General features: G+C 43.6%; 1 protein-coding gene across 1 annotated transcript in view; it reads right to left on the bottom strand.

Moving 5' to 3' along the window:
• ect2 (epithelial cell transforming 2) overlaps window positions 1-15905 on the bottom strand; it is a 38873-nt gene extending 22968 nt beyond the window's left edge. Inside the window, exons 1-12 of the mRNA XM_008279300.1 lie at window positions 15631-15905; window positions 14788-14954; window positions 12713-12792; window positions 10923-11015; window positions 9245-9427; window positions 8544-8633; window positions 8075-8182; window positions 6152-6225; window positions 3588-3718; window positions 2719-2834; window positions 2096-2158; window positions 1529-1754 (exon numbers count right to left, since the gene is read on the bottom strand). Of these exons, the coding sequence (XP_008277522.1) occupies window positions 1529-1754; window positions 2096-2158; window positions 2719-2834; window positions 3588-3718; window positions 6152-6225; window positions 8075-8182; window positions 8544-8633; window positions 9245-9427; window positions 10923-11015; window positions 12713-12792; window positions 14788-14920 (1297 nt within the window). The 5' untranslated portion in view covers window positions 14921-14954; window positions 15631-15905. The remainder of the gene's footprint in view (window positions 1-1528; window positions 1755-2095; window positions 2159-2718; window positions 2835-3587; window positions 3719-6151; window positions 6226-8074; window positions 8183-8543; window positions 8634-9244; window positions 9428-10922; window positions 11016-12712; window positions 12793-14787; window positions 14955-15630) is intronic.
• Between the last annotated feature and the right edge of the window lie 611 nt (window positions 15906-16516).

Below are 16516 nucleotides of genomic sequence, written 5' to 3'. Positions count from 1 at the left end.
AGAGGAACCATTTGGGAAAACGTTACCTCATGAGAGGGATGGTTTATGGTTTTGTTTCTGGTGTGATCTTGATTCTCACAATTCAGTTCTACAATCAGTCATCAAATGGATTTTTTAAACGAGGATAATAAGATTTGATCACTTTAAATTATATTTGGACAGAACAATTATGTCGATAAATTTGAAATATTAATCTGACATTCATTGTTTTTTGTTTAATTTGATCTAGTCAGCCAACATATGGGTCACGACCAGTAAATGGTCACATACCAACTAAATAACAGTCACCAGTTTAATCTCAGCCATTACTGAATTAGTGATCTACGTCTGTTAAATTCTGACATATCAGCCGTGAAAGCAAAGGTCTGTGGAGGATAAAACGATGAAAAGCCTGTTAGTTAAAGGTTTCTAAATGGTTTTGTGCAGGTAACTGAAGAGACGTCTGTAAGAGATCTCTGAGCATCCAGTCTGAAGTGGAACCCTCCTCACAAGCCAAGCACAGCAGCTTTCTGGGAGTTTATAATCGTCCACTTTGGACGTTTCTCATGCTTGTGGGTCACAGCTAAACAAGTTTGCTAGTTTACTGTATAATAATTAATCTGTGTGGCCCCATCACACACATCTGGAAAGTGTTCATTACACAAACAGTGATTGTGCTTCAAACTGAACTCTGCTGCAAAGCGTCCTGCATGTGCAGTCATGTGGTATGTTTCAGTACAACAATGTGTACATCACTACAAGTCCTGACTTTCAGTTTAGCACACAGAGAACGGACAGCTGTGAATCTGGAGAAGATGTTTGCTGAATTTCATGAAAAGGTGTCTGATTAGAATCACACACTTTAATCAGCCTAAAAGTGACTCATTCAGGAACCAACCTGCTCGAGTCAGACAGTCGGCTGGCTACTGAGAAAATGACCCGCCTGCAGACATCTGACTGAGCAGAAGGCAGATATCACCCACCAGACAAGTAGGAAACCAGCTGAAACCAGAGACTTACACCTTTCCTTTACACTCAGCTGGCCTTGGTGCGATCCACTGCTTCTGTTTCCACGGCCAAACTGACATAATGAATACAATGCAATACGGTTCTTCCCGTCCTTCCAACATCTTCTTTAGATCAGCCTTGAACTGGCCTCATCTCTGGTGACAGATTCAGCACAGTCCTACTCTTTAACCTAACCTGCAGAAGCTCCGTCCTTCTGCTGCTGCTGCTGCTGCTGCTCTTCTCCTGGTTGGAAGGTCCTCAGGTGGGACCTTCTCCTCCTCTCTTCCCTGCCTGTCCTACTCCTCCTCCTGGTTTTCTTTGGCCTGATCCTATTTCTGGTCACAGTACTGTCTCCTACTCTGTCCTCTGGAATGAAGAGGTTGTTCTCTTATGAAGAAGAACAAACATCAACCATAAAACAACAACAGGAAATCTAAGGTGATGCATGTTTCTTCTCAGTATGTACCAGTATAACACGTATCAGGCTTGGAGGGTTGTGTAAAAGCAGGCGTTCCCAGTTCCCCCATCGATATCCTCTTACCTGTCAAGACCTTGCATGTCTCAGGGGTGTTGGAGATGTCGAGCAGAGAGCCAATGGACATGGAGTGCTCTGCTGAGGGCCTTTTGCGTGGAGGAGGAAAGGGGGAGATCTCAGTCTCCTTGGTGAGCTGGGCCAGCGTGTCCCTCAGACGGCGGCGCTTGCGGTTGCTGTTGGGGGTGGTGAGGGACAGCAGGGACACGGCTTTCTTCATGGCTGGGCTGTCGTTCTGAGGCGCAGAGGGACGAAACAGAAGAACATGCAAGGACAAGATAAATACCAAAATAAGAAAGCAGCAACAGGGGAAGCTGCTTTTCTTTGCAAATTATGATATGGGGGAAAAGCAAGAGAAAAACAGAATTAAAGTAGTGAAGCAGTGAAACAGGAACAACATAAATATAAGTGCTTAGTACTAAAAAGCTAATGTGAGGGAGACAATTTAAAGACACGGTTAATCCCCTGCCGCTACGCTGCTAAAGAATGTGAACACAAAGAAGGAATAAAAATCCTCTGCGTTATACATTTGGCTCAGATTTATACATAAATGCATAACACCAATAACGCACTCACCTTCTCGTAGAGGTACATGGACTCTCCGGCTCGAGCGTCCATCTGAATGCTTCCCCAGAACCACTGCCACAGAAGACAGACGACAGAGGAAAGTAGAAAAAAGGTGACTGAAGAACACACTTCTCTGACAACCAATAAAACTGGAGGAGTCAAGAAAAGGTTCAGTTGATTGTGGGGTTAAAAGTAAAGATAAACCATCATACTACGTTGGTTCAACTTATTCATCTACTGGAGGAGGAAGTCTATGAGTGATCCCTCTGTCTGACAGCACAGACGGAGAGAGGAGAAGCAGAGGCAGCCTCAATGTTTAATGTAAACAGAATCCTGATCAGATGCTCATTCGGTTTCCTCAAACCTCAGCACATGCCAGTTATACGCGACCAGCTTCACAAAGGTGTCAAACTTGTGTTCAGAAGCTGCACTGAAATGAGCCCTTTCTGCATTGTACTGTATACACGCTGTTGTGCAGGTCTGCTGAGCTGTTCAAAGACAGTAAGTGGGTCAAAAATCTCACATATTTTCCTTACTTGCCTTTTCTTAATATATAATGTCATTCAATATGAATTTCACTAAACATTTTACGTTTTTACCAAAACAAACATCAGCACACACTCGAGGCCTACCTCCTGTTTGACCACAAAGAGCTTCTTGGAGGGAGTAAACGGCAGCTCCTTGACTGAGTTCTCCTCCACCACCATGTGTGTGCACCTTTCATCTCCAACCTCCAGGTGACTTCCACCTTTCACACAGAGAAACAGGGAGACAATTGGAATTAGAACTGATCCATATACGTACAGCAGTGACCGAGAGTTTTGGGCGTATTTACATTTTTATCCATCCAAATCAGCAGTGAGGCATTAGTGGCCCAAAATTCATTCCCAGCACAAGAAAACAACCCAAACAATACGCAGCAGAGTCAACGTCAAAGTCAGAGTCAGTCTGGGAACAGAGACAGAAGCCGCCAAGTCTGGATTCACAGAAGAACTATGGTAGAAGAAGCCTACCTGCCCGGTGCCTGGTGTTCACACCACAGACTGATTCATGTTCTCCTCACTCCACATCACGTGTCTTTATCATTAACCATCTGTAACTTACTTTACATGTTTAACGACGTGTATATGAAACCCTGTTGTTGAAATGGTTCAGCTTGACTAACGTTTGAAATGGTTCAGCTTGACTAACGTTAATGTGGATGTCAGAGTCGATCCTTCTGTAAAGCAGGAGCACATTCACAGTAAAGCTAACTATCCACAGCAGGACGGACTTCCCAACACGATGAAACATGTTTGGACTTCTTGTAAAACATAACGTGTACAAAATACACTTGGAAGCTGCTCTTTTGTCACCTTTCCAAACCCAAAGAACAACACCAGTGAAAAAAGCGTGAGTGTGAGCTGATGATGTCAGTATTACAGGTGAACTACCTGACTACAGCCAGGTAAACCCACAGCCATACAAACAGCTGCTGCAGAGCGTGTGTGGTGGCACCAACCATGTTTCAGAGTCCTCTCCTCCATGTTGGCCTTCTCTTCTTCTGAGAAACCCAGAAAGCTGAGGATGCAGTCCTGGAACGGAGGCACTTTGAACTCTGTGCGAAACTCCTCTTCGCCGGCATGGAAACCCCTGAAGAAACGAGGTCAGAATCAAACCATGACATCATTTCTACAAATGGTTTTTTGTTCAAATGCTTAAAATGTTACACAGACAGAAGCTGAGGGTAAAAGTTCAGGACACATTTCATTTTTATTAACAACAACAACAACAATAATAACAATAATAATAACAATAATAATAATAATATTATTAATAATAATAATAATAATAATAATATGGTGCGTGACTCGATCCAAAATGTATTTAAAATGTTTTAACAGCTACAATAACAACATTTAATTGAAATTACATGAGTAATATGTGGACACACAACACCTATAAGCACTCCTCATTAGGTTCAGCCACATGGTTCAACAATCAGCCAATCTGAGCTGACGTCAGCACATACGTTAGGAAGAGACCAGACATGGCTTTATGGAAATATAGCACACATATAAAATCATTTAGGAACAAGATACTCAACACATAGTTTGTCCAGGACAACTATGGGCTTACTTATTGAATAATACTCTACTCCAATCAAACAGTATCAGGTCAGATATCATTTCCAGTGGAGGAACTTCATACCACTACAAGGTCAGCTACTCGATCTTGGGTTTCCATTATATCTCATAAACTAACATGTTTAAAACCTGGAGGAAAAAACAACGCTGCTCTCTAGGCATGAGACTTAGCAGAGGTGCTGAAGCTCTGAATGATCAAAATAAATGAATGAAACGACTGACTTGACGGTCACTTTGTGTTGTTTGCTCAGCGAGAGAAGCTGTAGGTCAGGCGGCTCTGCAACAAGTGGTGCATCTGTATTATTCCCTGTTATGTTTAATCTGATCGAGTACTAGATCTGAACAGCAACGATCCAGAATAGTGCTGCTGGTTCTCCAGAACACTGTCCAACTTCTTTACAGACGTCTTTGCTCTGTATTTATGGTGCCCGCACATTTACAACTGTGGTTCCAACAACATCTGTCTTCTGTCAAACATCAATGTCACGGTTTGAGTCTTAATTTTCATTCATGTTATTTACAAAGCGAGTTTTGAACCAGGGGAACTGGAAATGTGTAACTGAGAAAACAGGAGGTCTGAGCAGGCATCACCTGATATCTTAGCGAGCTAGATTTATCAGCATCACATGTTCGGCTTCTGTGTAAGAAGTGTGAGCATCAGACTGCATTCAGCGTTGGTCAAACACCCACTGAACAGCTTGGATTGGAGAGCCCCAAAAAACAACCTGCAACCATTTGTCACAGTTTAAGCTGCTGCTGATTTCTGGATAGTTTGTGGACAAATTCCTGAAACAGACGTCCAGCAGTGCTCAGGAGGCGACACCAAATACGAATGAGGTTAGTGACAGGGCTGAACAACTTCACAAACACTGAGGCCCAACAAAGACACCAGCAGCATGAATAAACAGATGGACAACGCTGGTTTCCTTTCACTGAATACAGACAGCAGCTCGCAGACAGCAAGCAGAGCAGGCGACGACCGAGCTGTACCTTGACTGGCCATTAGCAGCTGAAATAACCGGACAGGTGCATGCTATTTAAACAAGTGAATCAACCAACAAGAGGAGCAGCTCTGCATCAAACTGAGGAAGATAAAACACAGTAGAGTACAGCAAAGAAAGGATCAGCTTTTAATCAGCTTTAGCTGGATATCTATCCATTAAAATAGGGCCGGATTAGCACCAATCCTTAGGGGGAGCATCTCTCTGCACATTCCTAGTCTTTGGACACTAAGTACTTCCAACACTGTGAGAACTTAAGGAACCTGCTAAGTTCCTGCTGCAGTGAAAGCTGATTACTACTGAGGTCTCCTTGTTAAAAATGCTGTTTTCAGTAGAGAACGAATACGGACTCGTACATCGTTACTGGATGCTGTTTTTCTCTCTAGAATCATTATCAACTTTGGTCTCCAAACATCTTCCATTGGTAATGGTTTTGTTAAGGACAGTATCCTGACACACTGCCTCCCAGCGTGGTGTTCCAGCTGCATTGACCAGGACCAGGAAGCTCTGCATAGGGTCAGATATTACTGGGATGCAGCTGCCAGCAGTTGGTGGCATCTGCTAGACCTGGTATCGAATCAGGGCCTCCAGTATCACCTGTCAGCCAACCCACATGTCCCACTACCTCATAAAGACTAGTAGAAACTATTGGTAGATGGTTGAGGATGAGACATAAACACACCACAGAACTGGTGAAACAGTGTCTTCCCAACAGCTGTCCACCTGTAGATCCCAGCCTGACAACCTGTACGCTGTGCCCCCTTCTACCCGCTCATCGGTGCCTTATGCTTGTTTATTCCAATCACGCGTTGACACAGGCAGGGCCGTCGTATTTTGTTGTGTTGTTGTTTTGTGGAGTATTAAAACAATAAAAGTGTATGAGACGATAAAACACAGGTTTCAACATGACAACAGAGCATCAAGGAGTTTCAACTTACACATCATCCCGTCTTTCCCAGGCCTTATGAATCCATGACGGGGTGAGGATGGGAGTCCCCATGCACACTGCCAGCTGAGGGGAGGAGGAACACAGAACACACGAGTTAATGAGGGCATAACAGAAAGTCAGGTACCACATCTATCCAGAACCAGTAAGACCTTCAGATAGCTCCACTGTCTCCCTGATCTGTTCTCATTACTTCTGGTCATCCTGTCACTCAGGTCAAAACATGATCTACTTCTGTCACAACACAGAAACAGGTATCTGTGGTTAAAGATGTTCATTTTTCCCTTTTTTAAATGACTCCAGTCGTGAAGCCAACAACGTCTCACTGCACTTTGTCTTGTTCTGCTGGAACATAACACACCGAGGAGGAACAGGGAAAACTGACGGGTGAAAAAAATTAAATAAATAAATAAAAAAAGAACCAATAGAGAAGTGAGAGGAAAGAAATTAATAGAAGATAATTGCAAGAGAGGATTTATAAAAGACAGCATTTGTTCGTTTGTGCAGAGGAAACAATGCTGAGTGCCAGTCTTCACACACTCATCCAGCTTTATTCTTACCAAGGACGGCAGAAAACTGTTGGAATAACCCTTTTAAGCTGAGTTTAAAAGAACCCAACTGGGAATTAAATTACCAGTTTGTGACATCAGATTGAAACGCTCGTATTCAAGTTCGCTGGGAGAAAATTCACATCCAGCTGACTAAAGCAGAGAAGTGAGAAAAGTGCCACACGAACAAAAAAAGAGTAGAAGAAAAACATGAACCACAGTTTGTTGTTCAGACTTTTAGACATGATAAAGTGCTGCTTCCACTTCCTCTGTTGTATGTTGTAATGTTTTAGGGTTTTTCTTTTTGGTTCGACATCAATCTCCGTTTTCAGTCCTTGCACACATCTCTGTGCCAGCTCTGTTCTGATACTGATGGACTGTGGAGATCTTGGCCAGTGCTACCATTATCTTTTATTCACCAGCCCAGCACCAGCGGATGCAGCTCAAATTCTGCACAAGTGTAAACAACATGTACATCAGCGTTTCCAGGTCCTTTTACAAATGGCCTCGGTAAAGTTATCAAATGTACTGAAGTGAAAGCACAGACATGCTATTATACACGTCACATAGTCCTGAAATTACTTTGATGTCTTTTAATACATGTAGTTCAGCTGTTGTTGAGCTTATTTCTGAACCCTCTGAACCCTAAAACTCACTGGAGGTTTTGAAAGGCACAGATATTTATCTTTTTTTAATAAAAAGTTCACCAATTTGTTCACTATTTATCAGAGTGCAACCCCGAAAGAATCATCAACTTTTCACCCTGAAACTAATCATGTGGGACAACCGGTTCTGTTGGACCAACTCGCCAAATCTTGCTTTAAAACACATCAAAATCTCTTTATTCTACCTGACACACTTTAAACTCAGCGGCGACCAGGAGGTGTTTGGCTGAACTGGGCTGAGCTGCATGTTCACATGATGGAGGAGTGTAAAAACAAATGAACAATACAAGCTGTAAAATATCTACGCTAGCTATATTTTTCTTACTACTGGTAACGCCTGTGAGCACGGAGAAGAACACAGTATGCATTGACTCCTGCTTTTGTTTTTCCAAGTCTTGTGAAATAAGTGATCAAAGAAGTTAAACTTTTCCTCCCCTTTGAGTATTTATAGAATCAAATCCCACACAGAGGACACTGAGTTCTCCCTGTTTCTAGCTGTGGTTCTCCTGTTTCCATGTTGGGTTCAGAGGGCTCATTTGTCAACACATTTCTGAAAACAAGTCAAACATAAAGATGAGGGCGTTCATTAAAACCTGAGACATGCAGCACATGACATATAGTGAACCACCCGTTCCTACGGCACAGCAGTGATAACGTCAGGCATGCACAGTGAAGGAAAACAACAACTGAGCGTGTGCATACCCTGTACTTCTCTCCATGAGTGGAGTACGCGATGAGATGAGTAACCTTGGTGCTGAAGTCTTTCCGAATGGTCCCGCCCATGTGATGGACCAGGTTCACCAAGTTCTTCTGCAGGGACGGCAATTAACAAGCTTAGCACAAAGATAAATACCAAGGTGGAACATGCCAGGCGTTTATTAATCAGTTTGCCACATAATTAGCTGCTGTGCATACGTGAGTCTATTATGGTCCCTGATAAGGTCTCGTTAGCAAACATGACAGGATTTCCACATGCCAGGTGCGCCACCAGCGTTGGGTGGAAACACACCGATAACGCCACAATGACCTCTCCTGATTCGTTTTTACATCAACGCATAACTTGTCATGTGTTTATTAGTGTGTTTTTTACAACGAAGACACACAGTGAGTGAGACAAAGCAACACATCAGTTACTGCTGAAAGGTGCATGATGTGAAGCTGCTGAGCTCACCATCTCCTCTTTGTTCCTGAAGCCGGTGAAACACAGCGACAGGTTGAGCATGGTGGTGGAGTAGAGAGGGCGACATGAGAAGTGTAGAGGCTGTGGACAAGGGAACAACACAATCACTGCATCATTGTTTTACAGTAAATTAGTATTACACAAATTACAGTATGTTAAAAGCAAATGTTGACGTAAACAGCGACTCTTTATCAGATGAACGCCTGACATGGTTGAACCTGTTCCCGTGCTATGATGGTTCTCAATCTGCATGCATGTGTACGCCGCCTCCGGCTGACTAATGTGCAGAGCGCTCTGTCTTATTGATAGCAGCCACAGCCGGAGCGCATTGTTCAACTATGGCATCTTATGTGAAGTTTGTCAGACAGACAGCACAGCGGGAAGGAGCAGCTCCTGTTCATCATCCTGAGCCACAATGCAATCTCTGCGTCCCCCCCACATAACAAACAGACAGCATATTTCCCCGAGCGAGAGCTTCACAGTGAAGCTGTAACTATCTGTTAAACTCCAGGCTGAGGAGGGTTCAGAAGCCGAGCTCAGACGGAGGAGGGCCGATGCTGTGTTGGAGACGTAGAAAAGCTGAACTGAAACACTTCTTGATTACATAATGATGTATCCGAGTCGAGGTCGTGACACAATTCATGTCCCACATCATTTGCATAAAATCAATATGTTGTCAGTCACAGACTCACTTCCTCCTTGGCAGCACAGTGCAGCACCACGGGGGGCCCGACGATGCGGTTATCGCGTTTGTAGAGGTAGCTGTAGTCGGGAGAGTCAAAGTCTTTGAGGACGAATACCGTCTCAAAATCCGTGTTCTCTGCATCTCCGAACTCCTGGACGTTGTCTGTCATTATGAACGGAGCGTTGATGTCCTGAATCAGGAGAAGAAGAGTTTGGGGCAGTAGATTAGTGCATGACACACCGCTGGAGCTCAACCAAGCAGCAAATTAGGGCTCGTTGACCGTGTTAGTGAGGCTGCTGGATGTTGGTAAGTCATTAGCTAACGGCATCTTTATCAGATTTCCTCCATAATTAGCAAAACAAAAAAAAGAGAAAAGAACAAAGGATAACACTGGCATTATGTTCTATTTACTGTCAACAATCCCACGGAAAGATCAAAAGCAACAACAATCGTCCATCTCTGAGTGCGTCCCAGAAGATACGAGGATGCTGGATTCAGACAAGCCATTGTTGTTTCTGGTCTCTGTGAAGGATTTGTTGACAGTCAGAAAACGGTGGACCTGCCAAGATTCTTCTGGCCACCAAAACCATTTCAAGATCAAATATTTGTCTCATACTACTGAATACATAAACTCCATCACAAGAGGTGCCCTGGTAGCCAAATAGCAAAAGCAAATACATCCTTTGAACAATCTAACATTCTTTTTGTGTGTCCGTCCTCACAAGTGACAGAAGTTGTTGGTTTGAATCACAGTAAAGGTGTTCACATCACTGGCTTCAATAGCAGAGAGCAACAACTAACCCACAGACTAACTGTTGATTAATCATGACACCAGTCCATCAGCCCATAGAACAAACAGGAGGAGGTGACACAGGCAGGACAAGTGGAAAGCATCAGTAGATTAACAGACACAGTTATCACATCGTTAAGATTCACACGTGTGTTAAAGGAAGAGTTTAACATTGTTGAAAATACATTTATTTGCTTTCTCTCTACAGAAGAAATGAGCAGGTACTGTGTGGAAAAAGAAAAGCTGTTGTTTGTCAAAAGCTAGTAAACAAACAAAACTCTAAACAAAGAAAGAAAGAAAGAAAGACTAAATCTGGTGTAACTTGGTCATCTTTAAGGTGTTCTTGTTTTTCTCTTTAACTCTGTAACTAGCTCCTCTGCTTCCAGTGTCCAGCTCTGTAAACTCTGTGAGCCATCGTCTCATTTAATTCTCAGACAGAAAGCAAAACAACATATTTTCAAAAGCATCAAACTACGACTTTAACAAGAGATGGCACTCAAAAGTCAAAGTTTCTTCAATACACTGCCACTCTACATGGCACGTCTAGTCAAATGTTTTTTTGAAACTGCAGCTCGTATTAGCAGCTGGAAATTGTCAATTTTGAAATGTCACGAAGCCGGACGGGACGCCTTTGAAATGACATTTAATAAACGCTCCTCAGGTTGAACCTGCACTGACGTTTGAGTGCAAATCTCTGATCCAGTTTCTGATTCAGACATCAACCATTACGGTCCAGGATTTTATAAGTTCACCCACAAATCCATTCAGTATGAGTGAGTTAGCCGTGCACGGTGATTGAGTGAGCGCCCCCTGTGGATTAGGACTCATGCAGCACTTCCCCAGCTCCCATCAAAGTGTCACACAGTCACACACAGAGGCAGACACTGTACTGTACCATATTGACTATAGATTTTATCATCATTTTCTCCTCGGTACCCGCCTCGCCTTCTTTTATCTTTACCACAGGTACCTCCATTACTCTGATGGCCTGTAAAAACCAACCAGCAGGAAGCGGATGTCAAACACTGGCATTTGAAAGAGGAAGAGAACAAGAAAATATGACTGGGAGGACAGAAGGTTGAGAGGGAATGAGAAACAAAGAAAGGCAGAGACAAATGCATACAAATTAACCCCACATGACAAAAAGAGAAGATGGCTGGGTTCAGGGAAGCAGCAAGAAGCGAGCGAGGAAACGCCGGGGCGGGGCCTGTGTCCTTGCAAAGTCTAAAGACAGAGCCTTCAAACAAATATCACGCTCCGGAGGGGGTTGGCTGGGGAGGAGAAGAATTTTCTGTTAAAAATTAATATAAAGTTCAAAGCCCGCGGGAAGGAGGAGGAGAGGAGAAAAAGAAGGACAGAAAGGGAAGGGAACATAAAGAAGCAGTGCTGGTGGGGGCCTCTTTTCCTGTGGGTTGACTGAGCGGCGGCGGCGGCGGCGGGCGGTCAGGCAGGCAATCGGGAGCGCTCTGATGGAGCTGTCGGCAGATGTCTTTGGATGTGGCTGCGCTACAGGAGTGGCAGGGAGAAATAGATGATTTAAGCAAGAAGCCTTCAGAAGTGACAGGGCTCAGGAGAACAGGGAAGGAAGTCATTCTACCAACACTTAGTCTGCCGCCACGCCTCCAAATCACCTTCACATGAGGCTACTCAAAGACGAGCCACTTGGACTACTGGAGCAGACACAAACGTGCACTCGACCAACACGCCTGCTCTGTCTGCGCTCCAAGCAACAATTAGGTCTGGTACAGGCAGTTTGTGCAACGCTGTGTGGGACATTTATTGTTCAAACATTCTCGTGCAAGCGGAGCGTCTGAGCTGCTGTATGCAGACTCGGTATCTGACACACTGAGAATCAAAACAATCGATGGCAGATCAGTGCCAATATCTAGTCCTGCTGTCGCCATCGCCCGTCAAGCTGCAAAAGATTTTCTCGGTTAGCAGATTGGTCTATAAGCTGCAAGACAGTATGTTAAACACTATACTTTCTCCATGCCTTCCCACCAGCGTCTACAGCGTTCAGCTGCCATAACCACTCTGGCCACATGTTCGTCTGCTGAGCCTCTGACCCAAATCCTATTTGCTGCTCAACAATCTTTATGTAGAAGGTCTATTTTTGCTGAACTTAAAAACTTCAGATCAATATTTAATGTCTATCCATCATCTCTACACCTTCATCCTCACCAGGGTCATGGGGGGCGGAGCCTATCCCAGCTGACTCAGGGTGAAGGCAGGTTCACCTGGACAGGTAACCAGTCTATCACAGGGCTACACTTAGAGACAGACAACCAAGCACACTCACATTCACACCTACGGACAATTTACAATCACCAATTAACCTCAGCATGTTTCTGCACTGTGGCAGGAAGCCGTAATTCTTAATTCTATTAACACATAAACCAAAGTACTTTTTCCTGTTTGTAATAAATTAAACAGAAACCCAGTGAACATGGGCTTGTGCTCAGCCTCCTGCATCTGGTTTCACATCTGAGGCAACATTTGAGGAAATCTGAAAAATCTGGTAAGTACAACAATCAATTAACTCTGAAAAATCGATCCATATCCTCTTTTATCACAGAGCAGACAGAAGAACAGCGATGCTGCCCAGCTCAGAGGGTGCAGGCCTGCTGCCTGAATAGATGCCAGTGGATCTCAGAGGAACTCCAGGTGAACAGAGAAATGATTTACCTGTAGTGCTTTGACCAGTGCTCCATTTCTGCCTGCTTCTCCCACCACAACAACTCGCGTCTCCACTTTTGGCAGCATATCTGAGAGAGATGAACACAAACGGAGTCGGTGTGAGCAACAGGGAGATGGAAAGAGGAATGACACTCTCACACAGAGAAGGAATGACAGAGAGGCCGATCACGGCAGCAGGCTGTCTGTAAGAAGGAAGCTTTTTCCTTCTCGTTTTGACTGACAGCCAGGTAATAACCACATGTGCAATACGGATATTGATCCTCACAACACATTTAGGCCTCAATTTGAGTTAAGTACCAATTTAGACCAGATACAAGAAAATTATGCCTCAATAAAGTCAAAATTATGAGAGAAAATTAACTTAGTTGCTTAATTATTCTGCCTGACCTTCCTGCACCCAACCTACCCATAAAATCAAGAGAAAATCAAATACACTTTCAGGCTTTTATCCTCAGAGCTGCATTCATTTACCTCTAAAAGGACTCCAGCATTCAAAAAAAGGAGATTTTACAGAAAAGTATATCAGTTCTTTGATGTTTACCTGTGGGCTCGGGGTTAAAAGTCCACGCACACTTTGTGCATCAAGATGGACCAAATATCGAGCGGAGGTGAATTATTTCATCTGAGCAGTTCTTAATGTTATCATGTATGTCAAACAGGAAGTCTTGTGTTCTCATAAACCCTGCTGCCGTTTAAACTGACGCTGTGCTTTAGTCTGAACATAATCTCTGTACAAATCACTGAACCTACTTTAGATGTCAAAGCTTCTACAGGCTTAAATTAAACCTGCTGAAGACTCGGTTCAGCTGAGGTGTGAATTCATCACATTCAGTTCACAGACAGATTTATTCTGCTCAGACTACATTATTAAGGCATTTTTGAAGGAAACGTTTCCAAAGGGTTAGATAATTGTGTAATTAGAACTTTATGTTTGATTCCAGCACAGTGTCACTGACTGTCTGACAAATACAGCAGTTATTCATTAATGAACAGCCACAGCTCCAGTGCCTACAGGAAGGGCAGCTCTCAGACACCACTGATCAGACATGCAGTGTGCTGTCAGACCAACAGCTTCACTATTAGCCGGTGACACGCTGACACTGCAGTTAGTTGAGAGCAAACAATATGACTTAACTTGTCAACTATCACAAGTCAAGATGAGATGTATTGATAGAAAGAAAAGTAAAGGGGAGATAGTTCAGTAGTGAATTCACTGCTGGGGCTAAACTCATGTCCAGTGTAGCATCCAGTTGCTATGCTCCTCACAACATGAATGGTGTTCTCTAAATAAAACGGTTCAGACACCCAGCGTGACTACAGCTGAACCTGTGCTCATCTTGATGGAGTAATTAGATGTAGTTTAACCTTGAGCTGCAATTTAAATCAAAAACTAATGTGACATTTAGGAAGAATAAGAAGCACCCGATTTCTACATAAAAGAAGACTTATCAGTGAACAGGCCGAGCTGAAGCCACTAAACAGCCTGCAGTAAAGGGAGTGTCCATTCAGCACTGCTGGGCGGCTGCAGTCTGTCTGACTGCATCAGACTGAGGGTGTTTCTGTCACTCTGTCCAAGCATTTGTCATAATTAGGGAAGATGAAGTCACACAAACACTTTGAGCTTTGAACAGTATAAAAGCACAACGAGTCTGCAAACTGCAGCCAACAAGATTATTTTGGCAAAAACTGAACAAATATAACTTCATAAAGTCAGAACGTGTTAATAAGTTCCACACTGGTGGCGACTGAGTGTTGGTCTGAGGGGGATGTACAGACGAAGTCAGAGATTATTCTGCAGTGTTAATGACGTGTTTGATGAACGTTTTTCTGTCTACTTGCAAACATTTGCAATCTGTAACATTGCTTTATTGTCTTTGTGCTAAATGACTAGCCTTTGGGGTTGCAGGTATACTGGAAGATCCAGATTCTGGCATATTAATGGGTGAAAGCTAAAGTCTGGCTGCAGCTCTGGTTTTCAGACAGCAACAGCTTGGTTTGGGTATTTAGACAAAGGAGGAGCAAAGAGAGAAGAGACGGAAAGACTGCGACTGTCGTAGACTGACCTTCCCCATCTTCACATGTCATGCCCAGAAATACATGGTCCTTGGTGGTTTCAGCAATCCTCGAATCATAGACCGAGGAATCCACCAACAGACTCCGAGCCGTCCCTAAAGTCACTATGCTGCTGTCAGCCATGGCAGGAACCAAAGGAGGCACCAAACTGTCCAAACTATCAAAAGTTAGAGGGAAGGAACAGAGAGACACAGAGGGAGAACACAACAAGGCAGAAAGGAGGGAAATAAGGAGAAGGATCCAACTGTCAAACTAAAGGCAGAGACACAACTTGGAATGACTTCAAACACCAGCACTGCCAAAGTCTTGTTTGGGTTCAGCTGGAGATGAAGGAACATATTTGTGAAATGTGCTAACTTCTGCAAACCTGGACAGGGTGGGCGAAAAGTTAGAGCTGAAACTTTAGATGTTGTTCACACAGCAGCAGACAGTCAGACATGTGTCTGTACAGGGTTTAATGGGAAGCTCCATCCATGCAACTCATTTGTTCTGTGAAGCTGACTGATGATAAATAAAATGCAGTCCTGTCTCTGTTTATGGCTCTAAATATAAAGCGTCGTAGTGAAAACGTTAAACAAGTAAAGCATGAACACACTGCTGGGTGAGACCTGGGTCATATCTGAGCAGCTCAGACAGCAGCATGGCTCGTCTGCTGCCTGTGTGCCTCAACTTGAGCTTCATTTAAATGGGATAAAACACCTGAACATGACATGAACGTTCATCCAACAGAACGCTAGTTAACGTTAGCTTCTCTCACCGGTGACCCGTCACTGTGTTAGCTAACGTTTAATGGTGTGTGTCGAGCTAGCACAACAACAGGAAGTCATACTTACCGATAGTTTTGATTCCTGGCAGCTTAAGATAAAATATTAATGGAGCGAATGAAGTTCAGCTGGCCTCTGGACCAGTTTAACTCAATAAGCCCTGTAGCTAACTGGGCTAGCTGCCGAGCTAGTAGGTCAACAATACAAGGTCCTGAGAGTTCCCCGTCGGCCCCAAAACACTCTTTAAAAAAGCGGTAACATCTTTCCGTTAAATCCCACGTCCGGTTTCAGTGCATGTCGCTCTTTATGCGTGGAAACAACTTCCAAAATAACTCCTTGAGTTTGTTGACAGCGAACTAGTGCTCAGTAGTCCAGAGAGGGTGTCAGACTGCTGTTAGAGTTCAATTCAAAAAGAAAGGCAAACAACGGAGCCGCGCGCTGATTGGCTAAGAGTGGCTGAGAGCCGGCGGCTTCCGCCCGACGAGGCCGCTGATTGGTCCGTTCATTCAAATCACGATGCGCGTTGTCCAGTCCTGTTGCATTCAGGTGCCGTCGGAAACATGGAGAACATTCCCAAACAAAGGTCAATATTTAACTAACACTCTGACATGACTAAACTTTTGTTTAACAGAATGATTTCGATGAAAGCATGCAGCCTCAGAATGAACATAGAGCGATTTTAGATTTCAATATTTAATGGAAATGAAATGAAAATATTTATAGTAGTTTAAAGTTTTACATGTATTATCCGGCTGTGGATGCTCACAACTCTGCAATATCCTCACAATATGTTACGCAAGAAGGAAAATCTGCATAAATATTCTGTTTCTGAGGTTTGTTTTTCAAAAGACACTGACATGAACATGCTTGGTAAGTTGTGTTTTTGCATAGTTTGCAAAGACAAAAAAAAAACAAACATCGAAGAACACTTTATTTACAGAGATTCACTGATTGC

Source organism: Stegastes partitus, unplaced genomic scaffold, assembly GCF_000690725.1.
Source record: "Stegastes partitus isolate 25-593 unplaced genomic scaffold, Stegastes_partitus-1.0.2 Scaffold153, whole genome shotgun sequence".
Classification (NCBI taxonomy): domain Eukaryota; kingdom Metazoa; phylum Chordata; class Actinopteri; family Pomacentridae; genus Stegastes; species Stegastes partitus.
Note: the sequence above shows the minus strand (reverse complement) of the source record. Positions and strands in the feature narration are given on the sequence as shown.